The sequence below is a fragment of the Strix uralensis genome, chromosome 6, assembly GCF_047716275.1.
Source record: "Strix uralensis isolate ZFMK-TIS-50842 chromosome 6, bStrUra1, whole genome shotgun sequence".
Taxonomy (NCBI): Eukaryota; Metazoa; Chordata; class Aves; order Strigiformes; family Strigidae; genus Strix; species Strix uralensis.
Genome location: NC_133977.1, coordinates 7418167 through 7436415, shown reverse-complemented (window position 1 = coordinate 7436415; position 18249 = coordinate 7418167). Strand labels below are relative to the sequence as shown.

The window sequence follows — 18249 nt, the reverse complement described above, 5'->3', positions numbered from 1 at the left end:
CAGTGGTTGTTGCACACCTGCTCTTCTCAGAAGCAGTGTTTCTGATGATTTGCATGCTCCTGGGACAGGTCAGAGAGCGTAAGTCAGACCTTGTGTGGGTATAAAGCAGAGCAGGTCCAGTGATGTTAAATGAGGCTGCCCTGATTTCTACTGTTTGAGGAGCTGTCACTGACATATTTGTAGTACTCATTTTTAACTAACTGGGAAGATCACTTCTGTCTTCTTTGTGAACTGTGGGGCAGGGAAGACTCAGGGACAAGTTAGGAACTCAGTACACGAGGAGAATATAATATAAGCAGCTATTCAGCACTGTTTGTGCTTTGTGTTCACCTGATATAAGATACTTTCTATTTGTCTTATAGAGCCATTTGTAATAATTTCTTTGTATTTTCTTTGAAAGATCTGTACATTTGTAAAAACGTAATGTGCATTCTTTCCTTGATACAGCAAAGACCTCAAAGCTGTCTTTTACCAGGAGTAGAAAACAGGCTTTGAGGAAGCATCTATGACCCGTTTCTTGGCTGTGTTTTGGTGTGAGCTGCTGCTTCAGCACATCACTTAATCCTAGGTGTGAGTCATTTAGGTCTTAGGACACAGTGTGAGGTTCATGTTACTTAAATCAAGGTGTTCACAATGAGATTTATTAGCCCAGGGACCTGAATGTTAAAGATGCAGAGCACTGGAGTGATAGTTGTTCAGTGAGCAAGATTTGTTGGTTTACAGCTCCTGCTTCCCTAAACGCTCCTTTGACAGCTTTTTGTCAGTCATCTCATGAGTTTCTTAGAAGGGGAAAAATGGTAACAATCTGTCTCCTTGAGAAGAGAAGCAGGGAGAGAATTTATACACTGATCTCATTATTTTAATTGTAGCATGTTCAAAATCTTGTAAAACATCAGGAGCAATCAAGAAAGCCACTAGGAGCCTTGAAGCAGAGCAGGACAATGAGGAAAAGAGGAAGAATATGTCTTTGTATATAATCCAACCTGAAATCAAGTAGGCTTTTGAAACCCTCCAGGTCTATGAGTACTGAGAAAAGAAGAGCTCTCTCAGGACTGGGCTTTAGGCATTTTGATTCCAGCACTTCTTGCTGTCGGTCTGCTTTGCTTGGCATAGCAGAACTGTAGTCTGGGCTTAAATCCACCCCCTCCAGATTTAAGAGGAACTGAATTCAATACTGATGGGCTGAGCCGGAGTGTGCTCATCTTTTCAGCTCCTATGCGTATGTCCAAGCTGCATGAGTAGCTGCTGAGATAAACCAGGGGTGAGCCTGTGGGCTTACATGGCAGCTGTTAACTGACGCAGTAGCTGTGTCCCAAATGCTGCCAGCTCAGGCTTTGGCCCTCAGTTCATAAAACATTCCTGATCCTTGTGATCAAGACCTATTAACATGTGCCTAAGTAATATACAGATGGGCATAAACTGGCCAACATACCTAAAATGAAGCAGATCCTGATTTGGGAGACAAGAGAAAGAGTTCTGCTTCCCATATCAAGCTGGGGCTTTCTGCCGGCACGTTTATTTAACATTCATCTGATCCACCAGTTTAGGAGTAAAGCCAGTCAAGTGGAAGAGAGGGCCGTGCTGAAGCAAGCCAGCTCTCCTCATAATTGCAATGCTGCCAGTGTTCTTCCAGTCAGTTAATAGATTTCCCCAGGTCCTCTGTGCCAGGTGAAAATTTCCTCATTAAGGGGAATTTATTCCATTTCCTTTTATCATTTATTATTGAAGAAGTGAGTGGATGGAGTTCCAAAGATGACAGGGTGGAACTTTAAACAAAAAGCAACAACAAATCAACGTTGGAAGCTGAAACAGAGGCACAAGCAAGGTTCTGGGAAGGCTTGTATTGTTTATAAACTGCAAAATGTGCAGGAGACCTCAGTTTTCCGAGGAAGTGAACAGCCACTGAATGATTATGGCAGTGTGCAAAAGTCTAATCGTCTGATTTTGAAGCTCTAAAACTTCTGACTGTCATTTTGCAAAGGTGAATGTTAGGAAAAAGGAGCATTATAGGAGTCTGGAATCACAGCCACTTCATCTTCCCTTGTTTCAGAATTGATTATAAACCATCAAGGGAGTTTAATCTTTGGAAGACTTTTTGCTCTGTGTTTGAAAAGTAAGTGATGATCCAGGGGAAAGCAGGAGGCAGTGAGGTAGGACTGGGTCATGTGTTTAGGAATAGCAAGAACTGAGAATTTTTTTCTTCTCTTTTTAGTTGCTGGATTTCTGGTGAGCTCTTGGAAGGGTTATTTGCGCTCAAGCGTTCAGAGAGATCAGCCTGGTTCCACTCCTGCTGGCTTTAGTGTCTCCAGCAAGTCAAAAGGGCTGTCTTTGAACAAAGGCAGTGGGAATGCTGGATCTTAAAAATCATCACCTCTTAACCTCTGCATGTCTCAGTTTTGCTATCTGCAAGATAAGCATCACCCTACCATACTGTTTGCATGTTTCTTTATATCCTTTCCATGAAAGTTGAGATATAAATGCTAAAAATTACCCTTATTAGTAAATGGAAATTATCCAGGTATGAAGATGTATGTCCAGTACGTGAAGAGACAGCCTGATTTCCATACCAGCACTGAGGGTTTGCAGCTCTCTGATCCAGTTGTGGTGGAGCAATTCTGCTGGCTTGCTCTGCCTGCGCCTTCTTCTGGTTGTGCCTCCAAATCCTTGGGGGCTGCCTCAGAGACTTTTGGCAATTTCTCATCTCATGGCAGATTCTTGTTTCAAGTGTTTGGAAAGCAGCACTGCTGGGCATTTAACTCTTGCCGATCTTTTCTGTAACGATATTAAATGGCAAAACTGTTACATCCCCATGTCTGCATTGTCAGTTCTAGCCTTTCCTGTCTTGTGGTGAGCTGGGCATGTTTCCTCCATATTAAGGTGCCTCCATGGCAGTGAGAAATGAGAAAACCCTTCTTGTCTAGGTGCTGCTTGGATAGAGGTTCTCACCACATGTTTCTTATTAGCCACATTGAAAGCTACATCTCTTATCTTTTCTTTATCATGCATTGGGAGTAGCAGTTTCATTTCCCCTTTAGGTACTCAGCTTTTCTCTTGCACACTGGTTGTCCTGTACAAAACTGGTTACCCTTTTGCATGGATTAGTAAGTGTCCTAACCTAATTTAAGCTGCTAGCTCAAGGCAAATGAATCATGTCGCCAAATAATCACTGCTTCTCTTCTACCCACCCTGCTGGGGGGGATGACGATGAATGATATTGTTATAATGAGATATAAAAAACTGAATTGAAACAAGCTTCAAATGAAGGCAATTTTCTTTCTCTGTCAGTAATCAAATGACAGCCAGCTATGTGTGTTACTGAGGCAGAAGGGAGGGAGAGCAAGGGAGTAAACTGCACTGAAACAGGCTCATTTTCTTGGGGTCATCAGGTCTGCTCACTTGTACTTAGGGAACACTGAATCTAGGAGAGAAATCTAAGGTGGCTGCGTTCTTCTTAATAGCCAGTGATGGCTTTCATCTGTTTTGCCGGAGAATTGGCAGATTTTGCTTGCTGTGTTTCCTCCTGTAAAAAACCCATCCATGCCTTGAGTTCTGGTGTTCACAGTTTATGCAAGAAGTCCTGCCTCTGAGCTGAGATCAGAAAGTAGAAAGGGCTGAGGAGAAGCAGAGGAGTTTTGTGGTGGAGGTGTTAGTGCATGGGAACTGCAGGCTTTAATGTACTGTGGTGCTGCAAAGTGGGTCTTATTTTGGGAAGTCTTTCTGCACCCAGAACTAAATCCAGAACCTGGGAAGTTCAACCTGCTGGATTAGGCAAGACTGCTTCCTTCTGACACTAGCAAAGAGCAGGATCTGCTGGAGTAGGGAAGGTGATGTGGTTGGAGGGTTGTGGAGAAGATTGAGGGTGCAGGTGGTGCTCCTGCCTGGAGTCCCCTGAGGGCAGAGCAGGCTGGTTAGTGCCAGGCTGGGACATGGTGCAGAGGATAGCAGTTACAGATGGAGGTAGATAGAGGAAAACCCATCTACCCAGGGACCTGAACCCAAAAGTTTCTGGTCCCCAGTTCTGCTCTCAGAACAGCCAGTTTGACACTTCTGTGACTCTCACCTGTTTTACGCTAGCCTGACTTCACTGAGGGCAGCAGAGCTGCTCCATGCCTAAGCCAGAGTGGAAAATCCAATCCAATGACTCTCTTTCATGCTTCAGCTTCCTGACACATTCCAATAAAGCGGCCTTACCCCTCTCCTCCCACTCAAATAACATAATGCTATTTATTTAAAAATACCATCAAGCAAAGGACATAATTCAAAAGCTCTGATTTAGGAAAATTGCTTGTTTGTTAATCATTTCCTTTTTCCTGATTCAGAGCTTGCTTGCTCATAAAATATTGATTTATTGGGCAGGCAAGGATGCTCTTGGCAATGAAGATGAAAAGCAGAAGTGCTGATAAAAATACATAGGCTTTTTTTATGTTTTTGCAAAAGCTAAGCTTAGAAAAGGTAGCTTAGAAACAGAGACAGGCAGAAACTATAAGGGCTATAGGTGGAGTCAAAAGTGGAACAAAGATAGTGTGGGAGAGAAAAAAGTGGAGGGAATAAAGGGGCAATGGAGAAGATGAAAAAATCAAAAGCAAAATGGGCAAGAAACTGTTGAGCTGCAGAGATGGCTGGGAAAATAAATGCATTTGAAATAAACAGCAAAAACTAGGACTCCTGAAAAGCAAAACCAGAAGAACATATGGAAATACTGAGAAACCCTGATTGCAAGTATGAAGTCAAAAAGGGTGCCCCTGCTTTACCCTGTCTATTCCCCTCTCCCTGTTTTCATAATGCAAGAAGCAGCACACATGATATGGAAAAAAGTATACTTGAGACTGTCAGAAGGAAAAACCTGCCTTGTGTGTGAGCCTCTGCAGGTCATTTCTACTATGTATCTCTGAAATCAGATGCTTTTTCAAAAGACTGGCCATTTCTGAAGGTAGACAGAGCATCCTCAACAACTGAAAGAAGGGCTTATTTGGGACAATTGTAGTGTTTTGAGGCAAGTTGTCCCCCAGCTCAGCAGGGTCAGGGGACAGTTATGCCTCTGAATGGCTCATCCTAGAGCTTCAGGAATTTCTTGCCTTGTGTGAAATGGGCAGCTGCAACGAGAGGCAGGAGATGTGAGTACATACATAATTATTGATCCAGCCTAGTCTGGTGAGGCCTATAATTTATACTGGGAGGAGGAATGTAAGGGAGAGACTGAGTTAAAGTTTGGAGTTTGGAGATGTGGGGATACTGAATCCAAGAAAGAAATCACTGCTGGTCCTCTGTGGAGGCTGTAATGGTAAATAACTATACAGTTGTGAATACAGAGACCTTTTACTAGCCTGGTGGAGAATGCTGCCTGGGAGATGATGGACATCATCATGAGTCACTGATACCTGTCTCAAATATGCAAGGAAAGGAAGTGTTTCACTTCCTAGTGTCAGTAGTCTGCCTGTAGACTTTACCTTATAGGAGTTTGTGGGGGGTATCCAGTGCAAAAAAGATCTTTGTATGAGGATTGCATAGCTTAGCTGGGTCTTCTTCCTTTTCTTGCCTTTATGTGCATCATCCTATAGCAAGTCTATGCAGTATGGAAGACACAAGCACTCATGTATCTTCTAAGTATTTCTGTAAAGCCTCATGCAGAGGTGTTCTTATTTTTTTAATCCCAGTGAAACAGTTCCAGAAGAGACACTGAGGAGAGCCAAACAGATGGGGTTCTCGGACAAACAGATTGGGAAATGCCTGAGGCTGACTGAAGTCCAGTGCCGTCAGCTGAGGCTGAGGAAGAATATAGTGCCCTGGGTGAAACAGGTACGTGAGAAACATCACTGTTCATGGTGGGGGCTTCCAAGAGTGCAAGGAGCTGGAGACCTCCATGTCCTTAGAAACAGCCGAGGTAAACAAAGTGGAATCCCTGTCTCTGTTAACATCGATGGAGTTTTGACATTGACATTAGAGGATAACAAATTTTACCCATGTATCTGTTACTTCTGCACTGCAGGCATGAATGTAATGACATGAACATCCCCAGAGAGAGACTCAGGATATTTTTGTTCATATTCTGTGGGGGGGAGGGCGAAACACAGCTATCTGGCTTCAGGAAGAGGCTAAGAATGCTGGCCCACCATGGTGTGACCATGAAAAGTGTAATACGTCTTTTCTCTTTGTAGTAACTTTTTACAGGGTAATACTTTATTTGAAGTGTGCTATTGTTATGGGTTCATTTGCTATTCATTGTGATAGCATGAACGTAATGAGCTCATCTAGTATTCATGGCAGTGTCACAGTGCTTTGCTAGGTGTTCTGATGCTGCATTTAAGGTATGTTGGTATTAAACTGCCACCAGCTGTTCTTCTGTCCTTAAAGGGGAAAAAAAACCCCAACCCAAACTACTGAATGTGTCTGAAAGAGCCCATCTGTATCCTCAGGCCCAATTCCAGGTGCCAAATCTCCTTCTGTTCCCCAGCTGCTGTTTTCCTTCTATGTCCTCACCTGGCCCACAGAAACGTGCCTGGTCTTGCACTGCGTTCTTTCAGCTGCATATGGCACTGCAGTGCTGGATTGATTTGTGTGCCAAGGTATCCTTAATAAGGTCATTCTACTTATGCCTGCATTTGTGGCTTCAGAGCATATGTTTCTTCTTGAGCCATGAAGTACAAGTTGCAGCATTAGCAACAGTAATGAGCAACAGACACTTACATAGTGCTAATGACGTAAGGTCACATTCTTCATTATTCACAAGGATTTGGGCAGCCAGTGGGGATTCCTGAAAATACTGGAAGACTGGACAGATTTTTAAATGGTATCGCATGTAAAAATTCATGTCAGGACTGCTTTAATATTGTTCCCTGTTCAGTATTCTGTGTAGAAATGTTTCAGGTGTTAATGCAGGGAACCTCAGCAATCACTGGTGACCTAGATGGACAAGTTACTGTTCATAACACGCAATAAGTAGTTGACGCAAATAGTTTGTGAACAACCTAGTAGGCAAATTATTCTTCCGGGCTCTCTGGTGACTAATTACGTAAGAAATTGTTGAAAACTACATATAAGGGGTGTTTGAAAATCACTCTTTCTTTCTATACCATTATAATTACCAAAGCACAAGTTATATTGTAACACAAATATGCAGTACTTGCACTGCTGGCTGCTACTTGGCTTGATCTCAAAGTGATACTGTGTGCATGTTTGTATTCAGCATGGGAGTAAGATGGGGTCAGGAGTACAGCATGAAGATCCCAGACAGTGCAACTAAGGAGGACAGGAAACCTGGAGGAATGGAGATCTGTGTGATTAATGCTGCCAAACTAACTAGAGAATAAGGGCCTCAGCAAGAAGGGATGGATGGGAAAAGTTCCTGGGCTGTGAAGGTGTTTTACCAAAGAGGTACAGAGCTAAACTGCAGCTTAGAAAAAGATGGTAGACCCTCCCGTTGACTGAACTGGCCAGGCATATGCTGTGTGGCCAGCATATGACAGTTCAGATCACCTCCTTTTGAGGAAAGATGTGATGGGAAAATAATAGGACAGAAATAGGAGTAGAAAAGAAAGAGGGAAAAGAAAAACCCCAAAACACCTGTAGATCTTGTGCTGGCCAAGTCACAATCCTTCTTCTTCTTCCCCGTACAGATTGACACACTGGCAGCAGAATACCCAGCGGTAACTAATTACCTCTACATCACGTACAATGGGCAGGTAGGCACATTTAGAAACAACAGTCTCATTGCTGTCTAGTTTGATCTCTTTCCCCTATGCTCTGTTATTTCTGGAGATCTTGCAGATGTCTCGGTCTCTGTAGCAATTATTTTGAATGGTGTTACATATAATCCCCTTACAGCAGGCCTGGAACTTTCTCTTGCTCAAATACTGATCCAGTGCATTTAGCGTTAATGCCCCTATGTTGCTATGATCCTGTCCTTTATCACCTGTACTTGCATCCTCTGTGCACAGGTCAGGTGCTGGGAATGTAGAACTCATGTTTCACTCATCTCATCCTAGCATTTATTTTTGTGTGAAACGTAACAGCTGCTTAGGCTGCTTGAATAGCCAAATCAGAGGTGCTGCGTCTCTTTGGTTTGGGTGCAGCACCACTAATTCCATTAGAGTTGCACTTGATTTACACTGCAGTAAATGAGATTAGACTTGAGCCCTGAAGGATCAGACTGCTGGGTATGGGCTGAGCACCAGAAGCTGTTTATTCTGAAAAGTATGGAGTTAGGTGCTGTGGAGTACAAATCCTAAAGACTTTTTCTCCCTACCTTCTCAGGAACATGATGTAAAATTTGATGACTGTGGAGTGATGGTGTTGGGCTGTGGACCGTATCACATAGGTAAATCTTTCTTACAACTCCTCTGTTCTCCTTGCACCCTTGAGCCTTCTTTGGATATTCCTGTGGTTCATTTGTTCCTCTTCTCATATGGCGGCAAAACCCTCCAGAGCACAGTGCACAGGACATCAATTCCTAACACAAGATTTGCCTTTTACACTTGCTTGGAGACTTCATTTCACGCCCTGGAAAAAACAGAATTTTATTACTTTTCACTTGTCACTTGGTTGTGATTTCCACAAAGTTTTAGGGAATTTTTTTAATCTTACTTTTTGTACATTGAAGGTCTTGAGAACCTGATACCTTGTATAGACGTTTGTTGCTCCCACGCCTATCTTATGTTTAGTGCCAGCTCATGACTATGTTGTTATATGCTGTGCATTTTACTACTGTAAGTATAGGTGACTATGAAAATATTTTGATATCTTCATCTGCTTTTGTATAAGCAATTCTCTGTATGCTGGTTTTTCAGCCCACTCAGATGATTATGCAGCATAAGAGTTTCCTCATGGCTATGAGTATCGGGTAGACAGACTGCTAAATTCTGTATATGATGACTTTCACTTTTTCTTTTCATGGATCCTTCCAAATAGCTTGCAATTACTGACAAGAAAAAAATTGCTTGTTATTCAGAAATATTTTTGCTCTCTATCTCACAAGTAACAGTGATGCTTTTTGAAAGCTAAAATTTAAAACTGCATCCATTTGTTTTGCTTGGATGTACAGGTCACGTGTTACATTCCTGTTGCTGTTTGTAGGATGTGTCTTTTTGAACTCAGCTTCCAGTATGAATGTTGAGATGAGTGAAATCAGGAGGAACACTCCATGATTATGCTTATTTTTTGTGAACACTTCTGCCAGTCAACATACTGTGTAGCATGGTTACAAAAAATGAACATAAAAAGCACGGCAGTGTTGTTTAATAATTTGATTGAGTGTATGTGAATACATTTTGCACTGTTCACCTAAAACTCCTAATTGCTTAGATTAGACATACAGGTCTGATCTTGGTCTTACCTGTTCTGTAGCTTTGATTAGATCAAGACCATCTTTGGAAGCGGTTGCAGCTAAATAAAGGCTGCTAAAGGAAACCATTACTTGTACCTCTAAAAGATTTTTTTTTCTAGGTGCAATAACCAAGTTGATTTTTTTTTTTTTTTTCATTTTATTATACTTTGAAGGCAGGTAAGCAGCAGGCTTTTCCTCTATGCTTTCAGAATTGTAATCATAATTCAGTGGGATCAACTTAGTGTTCCCTGTGGATTTACATTTACAAAAGAAGAATAGGTCAGAAAGGACTAAATGATTTGGATGGAAGTTAAACATGTGACAGTACTTTTTTTTTTTTTTAAAGGAGGATTCTTTTTTCCTTTGTGAAAACTAAGTTTTAGATTGAAAACCCCAACCTTATGAATTTTATTTGAAAATATTTCTAAATATATTACAGGGAAATCTTGAATATGTTGACACTTTTGCAAAGAAGTAAAATTATTTGGGGGAAGTGTGAGGTCATTTAAAAAGTCATGCTGTATTCTGTATTTAAAAAAAAATTATCCAAACTGAAGTGTCTTTTTTTTTAAGTTTTCTTGTTAACTAATATGCCACATAGAAACATGATGGGAATCAGGACAGTTACACACTCTTGAACTTCAGAACTTGCTTTGCCTCACCTTTCATGCACATGTAAAGGCCTCTGGCTCACTGAGAGCCTGAACTGCAGCGTGTGACCTGTGCTCCACAGAGATATTGCTCAGATATTCAAGGTGATGTTTGTTCTTCACTCGCTGCCAGGAGGGTATCTCCTGTCCTAGGAGGTGGGTTGGTTTGTGTGGAAGTCCGGTCTGAAAGCAGTATAAATAAGCTGTTCCACCAACTGCATGGACCAGCAGAGTGCTCTGTAAATTTTAAGGTGTGCATGTAGATTTGACATGACTGAAGCCTGAAAATGAGTTCAAAAACATGCCTGTATTGATGTGGTAATTATCTTCCGAGGAGCAGTGTCTGATTATGTTACAATAGTAATTACTAGTATTACTATTTTTTGCTGTCTTCCATTTTCCCACTGTTTGGACATGATCATTACTGGATATAGCTGAAATAGGTTGTATCTAAAGCAGTCGGATGGGGACTCCAGATGACCACTGTGTCCCAAAGTTGAGGTTTCTTACATGTATAAGAATACCTGAGTAATGGAAGCGGAATACAAAAAGTGAACAAGCATCTGGTGACCCTTCTGGGAAACATCCAGTTTCAGATTTGTTTTCCCTCTCTTTTCTGTGGTGTTTTTTTGTTTTTTTGTTTTTTTCTGCTGAGGCCTAGGCACGTTTCGAGGTTCCTGTCTGACAGAAGTAGGGAAGTAAATTGTGCGCCTGTCAGTGAGTGACCTGTGACAGCCATCTGTTTGTGACTAGGTGGTGGAGGCAGCAATTAAGCACAGCCTGAATTTCCAATGTATCTTGTCACACAATTATATATAAAAATAATTATATCAGTGGTTAACGATCATGTAATGACTGTGAACACATCATGATGAGGCCAAGGTTTTCTTGTAGACTGCAAGCATAACCATTTAATGATGTTTTTTAATATGCATCATTTATGGTACCCCTCTTAGATGTTTGAGCGTAGAAATTTATGGGACAGTAGCTGTTAGCACAAGTCTGGACTCCAGCATTGCCTGAAGCCTGCAGCATTGCCCGAGCCCCAAGTCCTGCAGCTTGCCCAAGACCAAGCACCAAGACCTGGTGCTCACCCAAGCACCAGCTGCCTCCCTCTGTGCCTCTTTCCTGTAGAGGTGGCCACAGCGCTCACTCATGGTTCAAGACAGTAGGGAGTACTTGCCCCACAGTGTTGCCATAGTCACTGTGGCCTTTAAACCAAGATAAAAGGATCACAGAGTGGCTCTAAAAGTGTTGTTCTACTGATTTGCCTTATCTAGAGTCAGTGCACAGGAAGGTCAAATGCACTGAGTTGTAATTTTTCTGTTGTTAGGTTAGCTGTGCTTTGCTCTTCTGGAAGGCAAAAAATACTTCAGTCTTCTGTTTTTTAAACCACATCTATACAAATGCTTCATGTTTCCTGTAGTAAACAGCGCTGTCTTACAATAATGGGTGCTCAATTTGGTCACCTCTAAGCTTCTGCCTCTGAAGTTTATCTGAAAGCGCGTTGGTTGGGAGGCAGTGGTAGCTGGATGGGCAGGAAGAGCAGACATGAGTGTTTATGAGCGCAGGATGACAGACATGTTATGGAGACCTGTCACTCCTGAGCAGCTGAGCCAACTTACCTGTTGTGTTTGGAATCTCACATTTGTGGATGGTTAGGTTCCATGGGAGGATAATTAGATTTCTTGCTCTGAGCTGACAGGAGGCAATGCTGGTTTTTTGTTCTTTTCCTTTTTTAAGCTTGAGTACTGAGAATGTCTGTGTGTGTGTTCTTCGCTGCATCCTTCCTTTCCTTGCCCACTTTTCTGTCTCCTGGCAGGCAGCAGTGTGGAGTTTGATTGGTGTGCTGTCTCCAGTATCCGCACGCTGCGTCAGCTTGGCAACAAGACCGTTGTAGTGAATTGCAACCCGGAGACAGTGAGCACAGATTTTGATGAGTGTGACAGACTGTACTTTGAGGAGTTGTCATTGGAAAGGATCCTGGACATCTACCAATATGAGGTAAAGAAAAGCAGAAGCACAATAAAAAGCCATGAAGCAAACCATACTTTTCAAAATTCATGTCACTAGCTTGCTTTGGCAAAGCAGCTGAGGGTGAGGGGGGAGAGCTTGCTAGCAAAAGCTGTTTGGTTTGGATCCCAATGTTGCATTTTACACATCGTTGATGTTCCTAGCAGACTGCTCAATAATGAATGCCAAATAAATATTAAATTATTTTGCAAGATGCCATATTGTGCAATATTTACAAGCAGATTTAATTTGCTGCACAGTCATTTGTCGCACAAATTGTTCTGCCCTTGCGGTGCTGAGCTTCAGCACTTAAGCGTATCCTTGACTTTTAACACAAGTACTCCCCCTGAAGCAGTAGAACAAGTTATGTGCATAACGCTAACGTGCTCAAGAACTTGCAGTCTTGGCCTTGCAATATGGTGGCAATGTGGTGGATGTGGTCTAGCATGCAGGCAGGCAGATCAGGAAGGAGCATGGGAATTGCCATCAGACCAAAACATGTTCCAGCTCCTGATCCAGCCGTTGCACTTGTCTTGTTAGGAGTTTTAGAAGTGCTGATGCTAAGACGTGGGGAAGAGTCCCAGACAGATTTGGTAATGGGAGGATATGTAATGTAAACAGTTGGTCCCAGTATGGAAAATGTTGATTTCTAACTGGTAACACACTCATCTTGGATTTGTGGCTGATGCTTTCAAAGGTGCTTACAGGAACTTCATCTCCCTTGAAATTCAGTGCGAGTTGGCCATGTAACTTGCTGAAGCAACTTTGCGGGTCATGTTAAACTTATTATTTTTCTTGGCTCTTTTTCCCAGTATATGACTATTTGAGCTTGTCTCCTTTGTGAATGGCTGCAAGGTTCTAAAATGGTTTTATAACCTGGCTACATTTTGATCATTCCCAAATTTGGAACCAAGCAAAAGCACATCAGAACTCAAGTCACAGTCTCTAGGCTTTGTTCTTAAACCATTTGCAAAATACTGTCTAGGACCATTTTTAGATTGCATGTACATACTTTCCTATTTGTACATGTTGTTTTACGTCTTCTTTAAATTTTCATAAAAATGGAGACTGTTACTGGAAAGCATAGATTTAGGACAGGCCAAAATACTCTGGTGGTTCTCTGGAGTATTAAAGGCTGATTTTTGAATGCTTTAGGATTATCCATGAGGCTCAGCTCTATAAGCATTGAACTCTTGTTTACTTAAGCAAAACTGAACTTCTGAACTTGGATTGTGGAGGAAACTGGTGTGACAGCTTGTCAGACAAATAACACTGGTGAAACACAGCATCTAATTACTGCAAGACCAAAGAGAACGTAGAGACAGGTGATGAGGGAGCAGCTACTCATTTAAACACATAGGGCTAGTAATTAGCAAGTTGGGTAAAAAAAAATGTGAAAAGAATCATTCATATATATTGAAACTTGCATTATCCTCCTTGTCAGAGCAGGACTTGGTGAGTTTGATGGGAGGCATTGCAGACCTCAAGGTCTAATAGCAGCATCCTGTGGTACCCAGAGATGAAGGGGAAGGTCGCTCTGTTGGCAATTTCCCCAGCACAGCCATCCATGCTCATCAGCTGCACTGTGCTCATGCTTCTGGGCATATTTTTAGCCTGTCCTGCTTGTGAAGTAAACCAAAAAGTGATCATTAGAGGAGAGAGGGCAGATAGGAGGCAGCAGGAACTGAGGTCATGGCAATAAAAAGGGGGAGAAGAGAGTTGCTGGGAGTTTGCAGAGGATTCTGCTGCCCTGACTTGGGTATGAAAACAACTAATCTGATGTTTGCTCTAGAGGTGTTAAAGCCATCAGGGTCTGAGTCTAAACATCCAAAGTTAGGATTGTGTCTAATAAATCCCGAGATGAATAACGGGTGGTTATTCATCTTGGGATGAATACTCTGCTGGTTTAGAACACCTTTCTTAAGTAGTGACAAAAGGGAATGGTACCATTATGCCTAATTTGCAAGTAGGAAAACTGAGTCTCCGAGGAGTAGAGAGATGGCACAGAGTCATGCAGAAGGACATAGGCAGACCTGGGGACAGTCTCCAGACCTCCAGCAGAGTGTAGTCTAAAATATATTATTTACTTTATGTCATTTTTTTAAAAAAATGAGTGAGCCGAATGCAAATATCCTGTTAACAGAATACTTCCTCAGGCAAATGCAGTTGGAAGTCAGTCCCTAAGGAAACGATCAAGTTAAAAATTCAGGGCCTGATTCTGAGATCCTTCACCAATCCTGCAGATAACTCTCTCTTCCAGCTTCATATACAAAGCATGAATAGTGCCATGATTTTCAGACTGATCTTTTAAACTTTCCTGCTCATTAGCCTCCTCTAGTGTTCCACTGGACAATGAAAAGTGGTGAATACTCTCAAAAGTCCTGTATCATTGACAAACCATAGGTAAAACCATCAGCAAACAATGGACACAACCCTTTGCCCTCAGTAGAGATGATACATCAGCACCCTAAATATTATTAGGATTAGCAGCACACCTTGGGCAACTATTAAGCTTGAATAAATAAATGCACTGACTTGTCCCGGTTTTTCCGATTAGACAAATTAGGCTACCCTGAGGAGCGAGGTTACCAGTGAGACTGAGGGACTGGAAACTGCCTACCAAGAGCTTCTCACAGCTTTGCACAGTCCTGTCGCAGGGACATACTCCCTTCTCTTTCTCTCCTTTGTGTCCCCTTTTACCTCTCCCTCTCCAGTTGACATTCAGAGCTGCTCTCACTCACTGGAGACTGAGCTCTGCACAACAGAGCTGTGTTTTGGAGGGAAGTTTAATTTACTGTGAATGTGCAAAGTTAGGTGGTAGTCTATGAGGACAATAATTTAGAAAAAATAAAATTCCTTCCCTCAGATTTATTGGCTTTTTGTTTCCAGAGAAGATGTTCCCTTTTTATTTTAATATCTATCAGCTTGAGGGCCTCTTCTGATTCTTTTTCAGTTTCTAGGATCATTCTGAAACAATTCATAAAACTAAAGGAGGCTCTTAGGTACAATTTTAATGGTCTAATTTGTTTTCAAACTCAGGGAAAAAGAAAACCCAACTCTATTACTAATGACATAAAAGCAAGGTAGTAATAAAAAGAGTGATTTTTGTTATAAAGGGGAAAATAATTCTCTCTAGGCTTCTTTCACTAGATTATGTATAGCGTATATTTTAAACACACCTAATGGCAAGGTTGTTATTAATTTTCTTTATAATTAAAATATGGCTGATGACAAAGTGATATGCAGTGGAGTCCATTTTTGTCTGCCCACATTTCTCAGTGGAGCGGTCCTGTTCCCCATCAGGGCAGTGGGCGGCTCTTTGGGCAAGAGCATGCTTTGGGAAATAATAGCAGAATTTTAAAGGAAGAAGTAAGCAGCAGCTGGGTCTCAATTTATGGGGTTTTTTGAGTAAAAATGAGTATATGATTCTTTGCTATCTGCTTGAATAATCCATCTCCTCTGTCTCCTTGGGGCTGGAGTCCCTAACGCCATCCCAGCTTCAATGTAGGCAGTATTTGGATTTTAGAGGCTCAGTTACTAGAATTGTTTTAAAGGAAGAAATAAGCAGCAGCTGAAGAGAAGCTGTTGGCTGGGACATTCACATTTCAAATATGTTGAGGATAGATTAAGATGTTGGTTGACCTTGGAAGCAAAGCTAGGTTGACTTATTATCAAACAGGAACCATTCCAAGCTGCAAGGAGGGGTTTGCTTATTCACTGTCTGGTTCTCATCCATGTGGGATGATAAGGAGCCCAGGGACTAGAGATAAGTACTGTATTTTGGATGGTTCTGGAAGCAGTAAGGAACAGATTTGTCTTCTGAGTTGGAGATAGTGAGCTCCAGTGTCATGAGACAACCCCATGTGGGCGCAAAACAGCCTCTGTCCTTGCTCCACCCTCTACTAATGAGGCATTTTTCACTCCTTGTCCTAAGCTCTTTCAGATGGTTGCTGTTGTCCAGCAGAAGCATGTCATCCTGTAAGTGACTGCATGGTGAAAAGGAAAAAAAAAAATTATCTCCAGCACTGTATATTAGCATGTTAAGCAAATAATCTTGTAGACCTTGGGATAATAAGTGCTGCTTAAATGCCAGACTTTTTTAGTGGATTTTTATTATGGTAGGAAATTAACCACATTAAAGTTGAGCAGGGTTTGTACTAGCTTTTATCATCTGTTTTTCTCAGTCACTTCTAGTCCATCTTGCTCTCAGCTTACAGATCTGCCACTCTAAATCCCTTTAAATCCCTCATTAAGAAGTTCTTCTCCCAGGAAGGCCAGTGGGGCTAACCTTCTTCAGAAAAAACACACTTGTTAGTTAAAAGAACATTGATACTCTAAAAGATAGAGCCAAACCATGGATCACTTGATTTATGTTTCTTGTTTGTTAGAGGTGGGTAAAACTGTGTAAAACAATGGTTTTACAGCAAAGGTTCAAAGCAGCCTTTCATTGTAGCTGTACTGTGGGCCTGATTCTCCTTTGGGCAAAGTTTCACCAGCTTTAATTTGGAAGTAAAGTGCCCGTTATTTAATTACCCTCAATTATTACTATTTAAAATTTTCACACCAGACTAGATTGTACTTGAAAATATTAGGGGCTCTATGTAAAAATAATGCCCATATTTGCACCTGAAGAAGGATGCTTGCAAGCAAGCTCACCTGTCACTTGTCATTTGCCATTTATTATTTCCTCACTTAAAATGTTGTGGTTGCCCACTGACAGACATGAAATATGCCACTGCGGCTTGAGGATGCTGTGCCACCTGTCCTGCCTCACCCACTTCTGGAATTGAAGTGCTTGCAAATAACCATGACAGTTTGCCTGAAATACTTGTTGCTATCAAGTGCACTACCAGAAGTGAGGAGCTAGTCAGGATAATAAGGATGAATTAAAATTAAAGGGCTAAGTGTATCCAGAGTAATTCCCCATCACAGGCTGTCTGATGGATTGGAATCTGTTGAACTAGATTTGGCTTTGCTTTGTACAGGCCAGCAAGGGGTCAGCAGTGAGCACTCCTTAAAGGTAGGTTTCTGGGGCTAGGAAAGGTTGTTTGCTTAACGAATAACAGTGCTGGCAGAAAAAAAAAATAAATTCTAGTTGTTTCCCATTGCCACTCTGCTGGAGGTTACTGCCTTGCAACTCTATAGTGAAACAAAATTTGCGTGAATGTCTGCTACTCTGGAAGTCTCTGACAGTCAGCATGGCAGAGGCTGTTTTCTCAGAAGAGATGGACTGAGATAGAAAGGAGACCTAAAGCATCTTCTTTGTTCATTTTACTGGGTCCAAAGGTCACATCAGGGGGATAGAAATGGGCTTGGTTGAAGTGATGGTCCCCATGTTCACATGGGGAGAACACGGGAGGGAAACCTGACCCCACCGAGTGGAGTTTTGAGTTTCGTTGTGGGGCGTCACGTTTTCATAGCGCAGCACCCTTCCTCTGCACAGCAAGGGAATATGCGTCAGCTCAGTGCTTATCCTCACTGGGAAAGCAGAAGCACCTAAACGTGACGTGAAAACAAGGTAACAGTCTGTGGTTCTAGCAGAAGTTGTAAGATCTTGGCTTGATGTCAAAAGGCATGTGAACACTGCAGATATCTTTGGTTTCCTGGGGAATTTGACCTCAAGTTAATGCTGATTTTTGAGCATTATCAAGGAGGATATTGCTGTTTTAGAGAGGCTACACACTCTGAATCACACTTTGCACCCTGGGTGCCTCTGGATCAGCACAACTATGATCTGCCTTTGCTCATAGCAACCTGAAAAGTGATGTAGTCTAGATATTGGATTCCTAGTTATAACAACTCTTAATGTTAAGTTAACTTGGACATGACCATGCTCCTTTCTGTCTGCCAACAGGGTTGCAGTGGTTGCATTATTTCTGTAGGTGGGCAGATTCCCAATAACTTGGCAGTGCCACTGCACCAGAGTGGTGTGAAGATCCTTGGTACAAATCCTTTGCAGATTGACCGGGCAGAAGATCGCTCCATATTCTCAGCTGTTCTAGATGAGCTGCTTGTGGCCCAGGCTCCCTGGAGGGCAGTCAGCACACTGGTAAGTTGGGGTGCGCATCTGGGAAATGATGAAGCAGCTGGGAGTTAGAATTAGTTAGGAGTGTCTGCTCAGGGGGGACCGACTTACTGGTACCTTTCAAGATTCTAAAGACATTTGATAGTTTTTTACTGCCAATGTTGAAGAACTTTTTGATCCCTGTAAAGTGATGCTATGGTGTCACTGGAAGCGGGATGAAAACTGGAAGGTAAGTGTCTTTA

The 18249-nt window shown here is 42.1% G+C and overlaps 1 protein-coding gene across 1 annotated transcript in view; it reads left to right on the top strand.

Annotated features, from left to right (window-relative positions):
* Window positions 1-18249, top strand: part of CPS1 (carbamoyl-phosphate synthase 1) — a 94778-nt gene that overhangs the window by 52042 nt on the left and 24487 nt on the right. The window contains exons 22-26 of the mRNA XM_074872251.1: window positions 5655-5796; window positions 7614-7679; window positions 8251-8314; window positions 11792-11973; window positions 17837-18031. Of these exons, the coding sequence (XP_074728352.1) occupies window positions 5655-5796; window positions 7614-7679; window positions 8251-8314; window positions 11792-11973; window positions 17837-18031 (649 nt within the window). The remainder of the gene's footprint in view (window positions 1-5654; window positions 5797-7613; window positions 7680-8250; window positions 8315-11791; window positions 11974-17836; window positions 18032-18249) is intronic.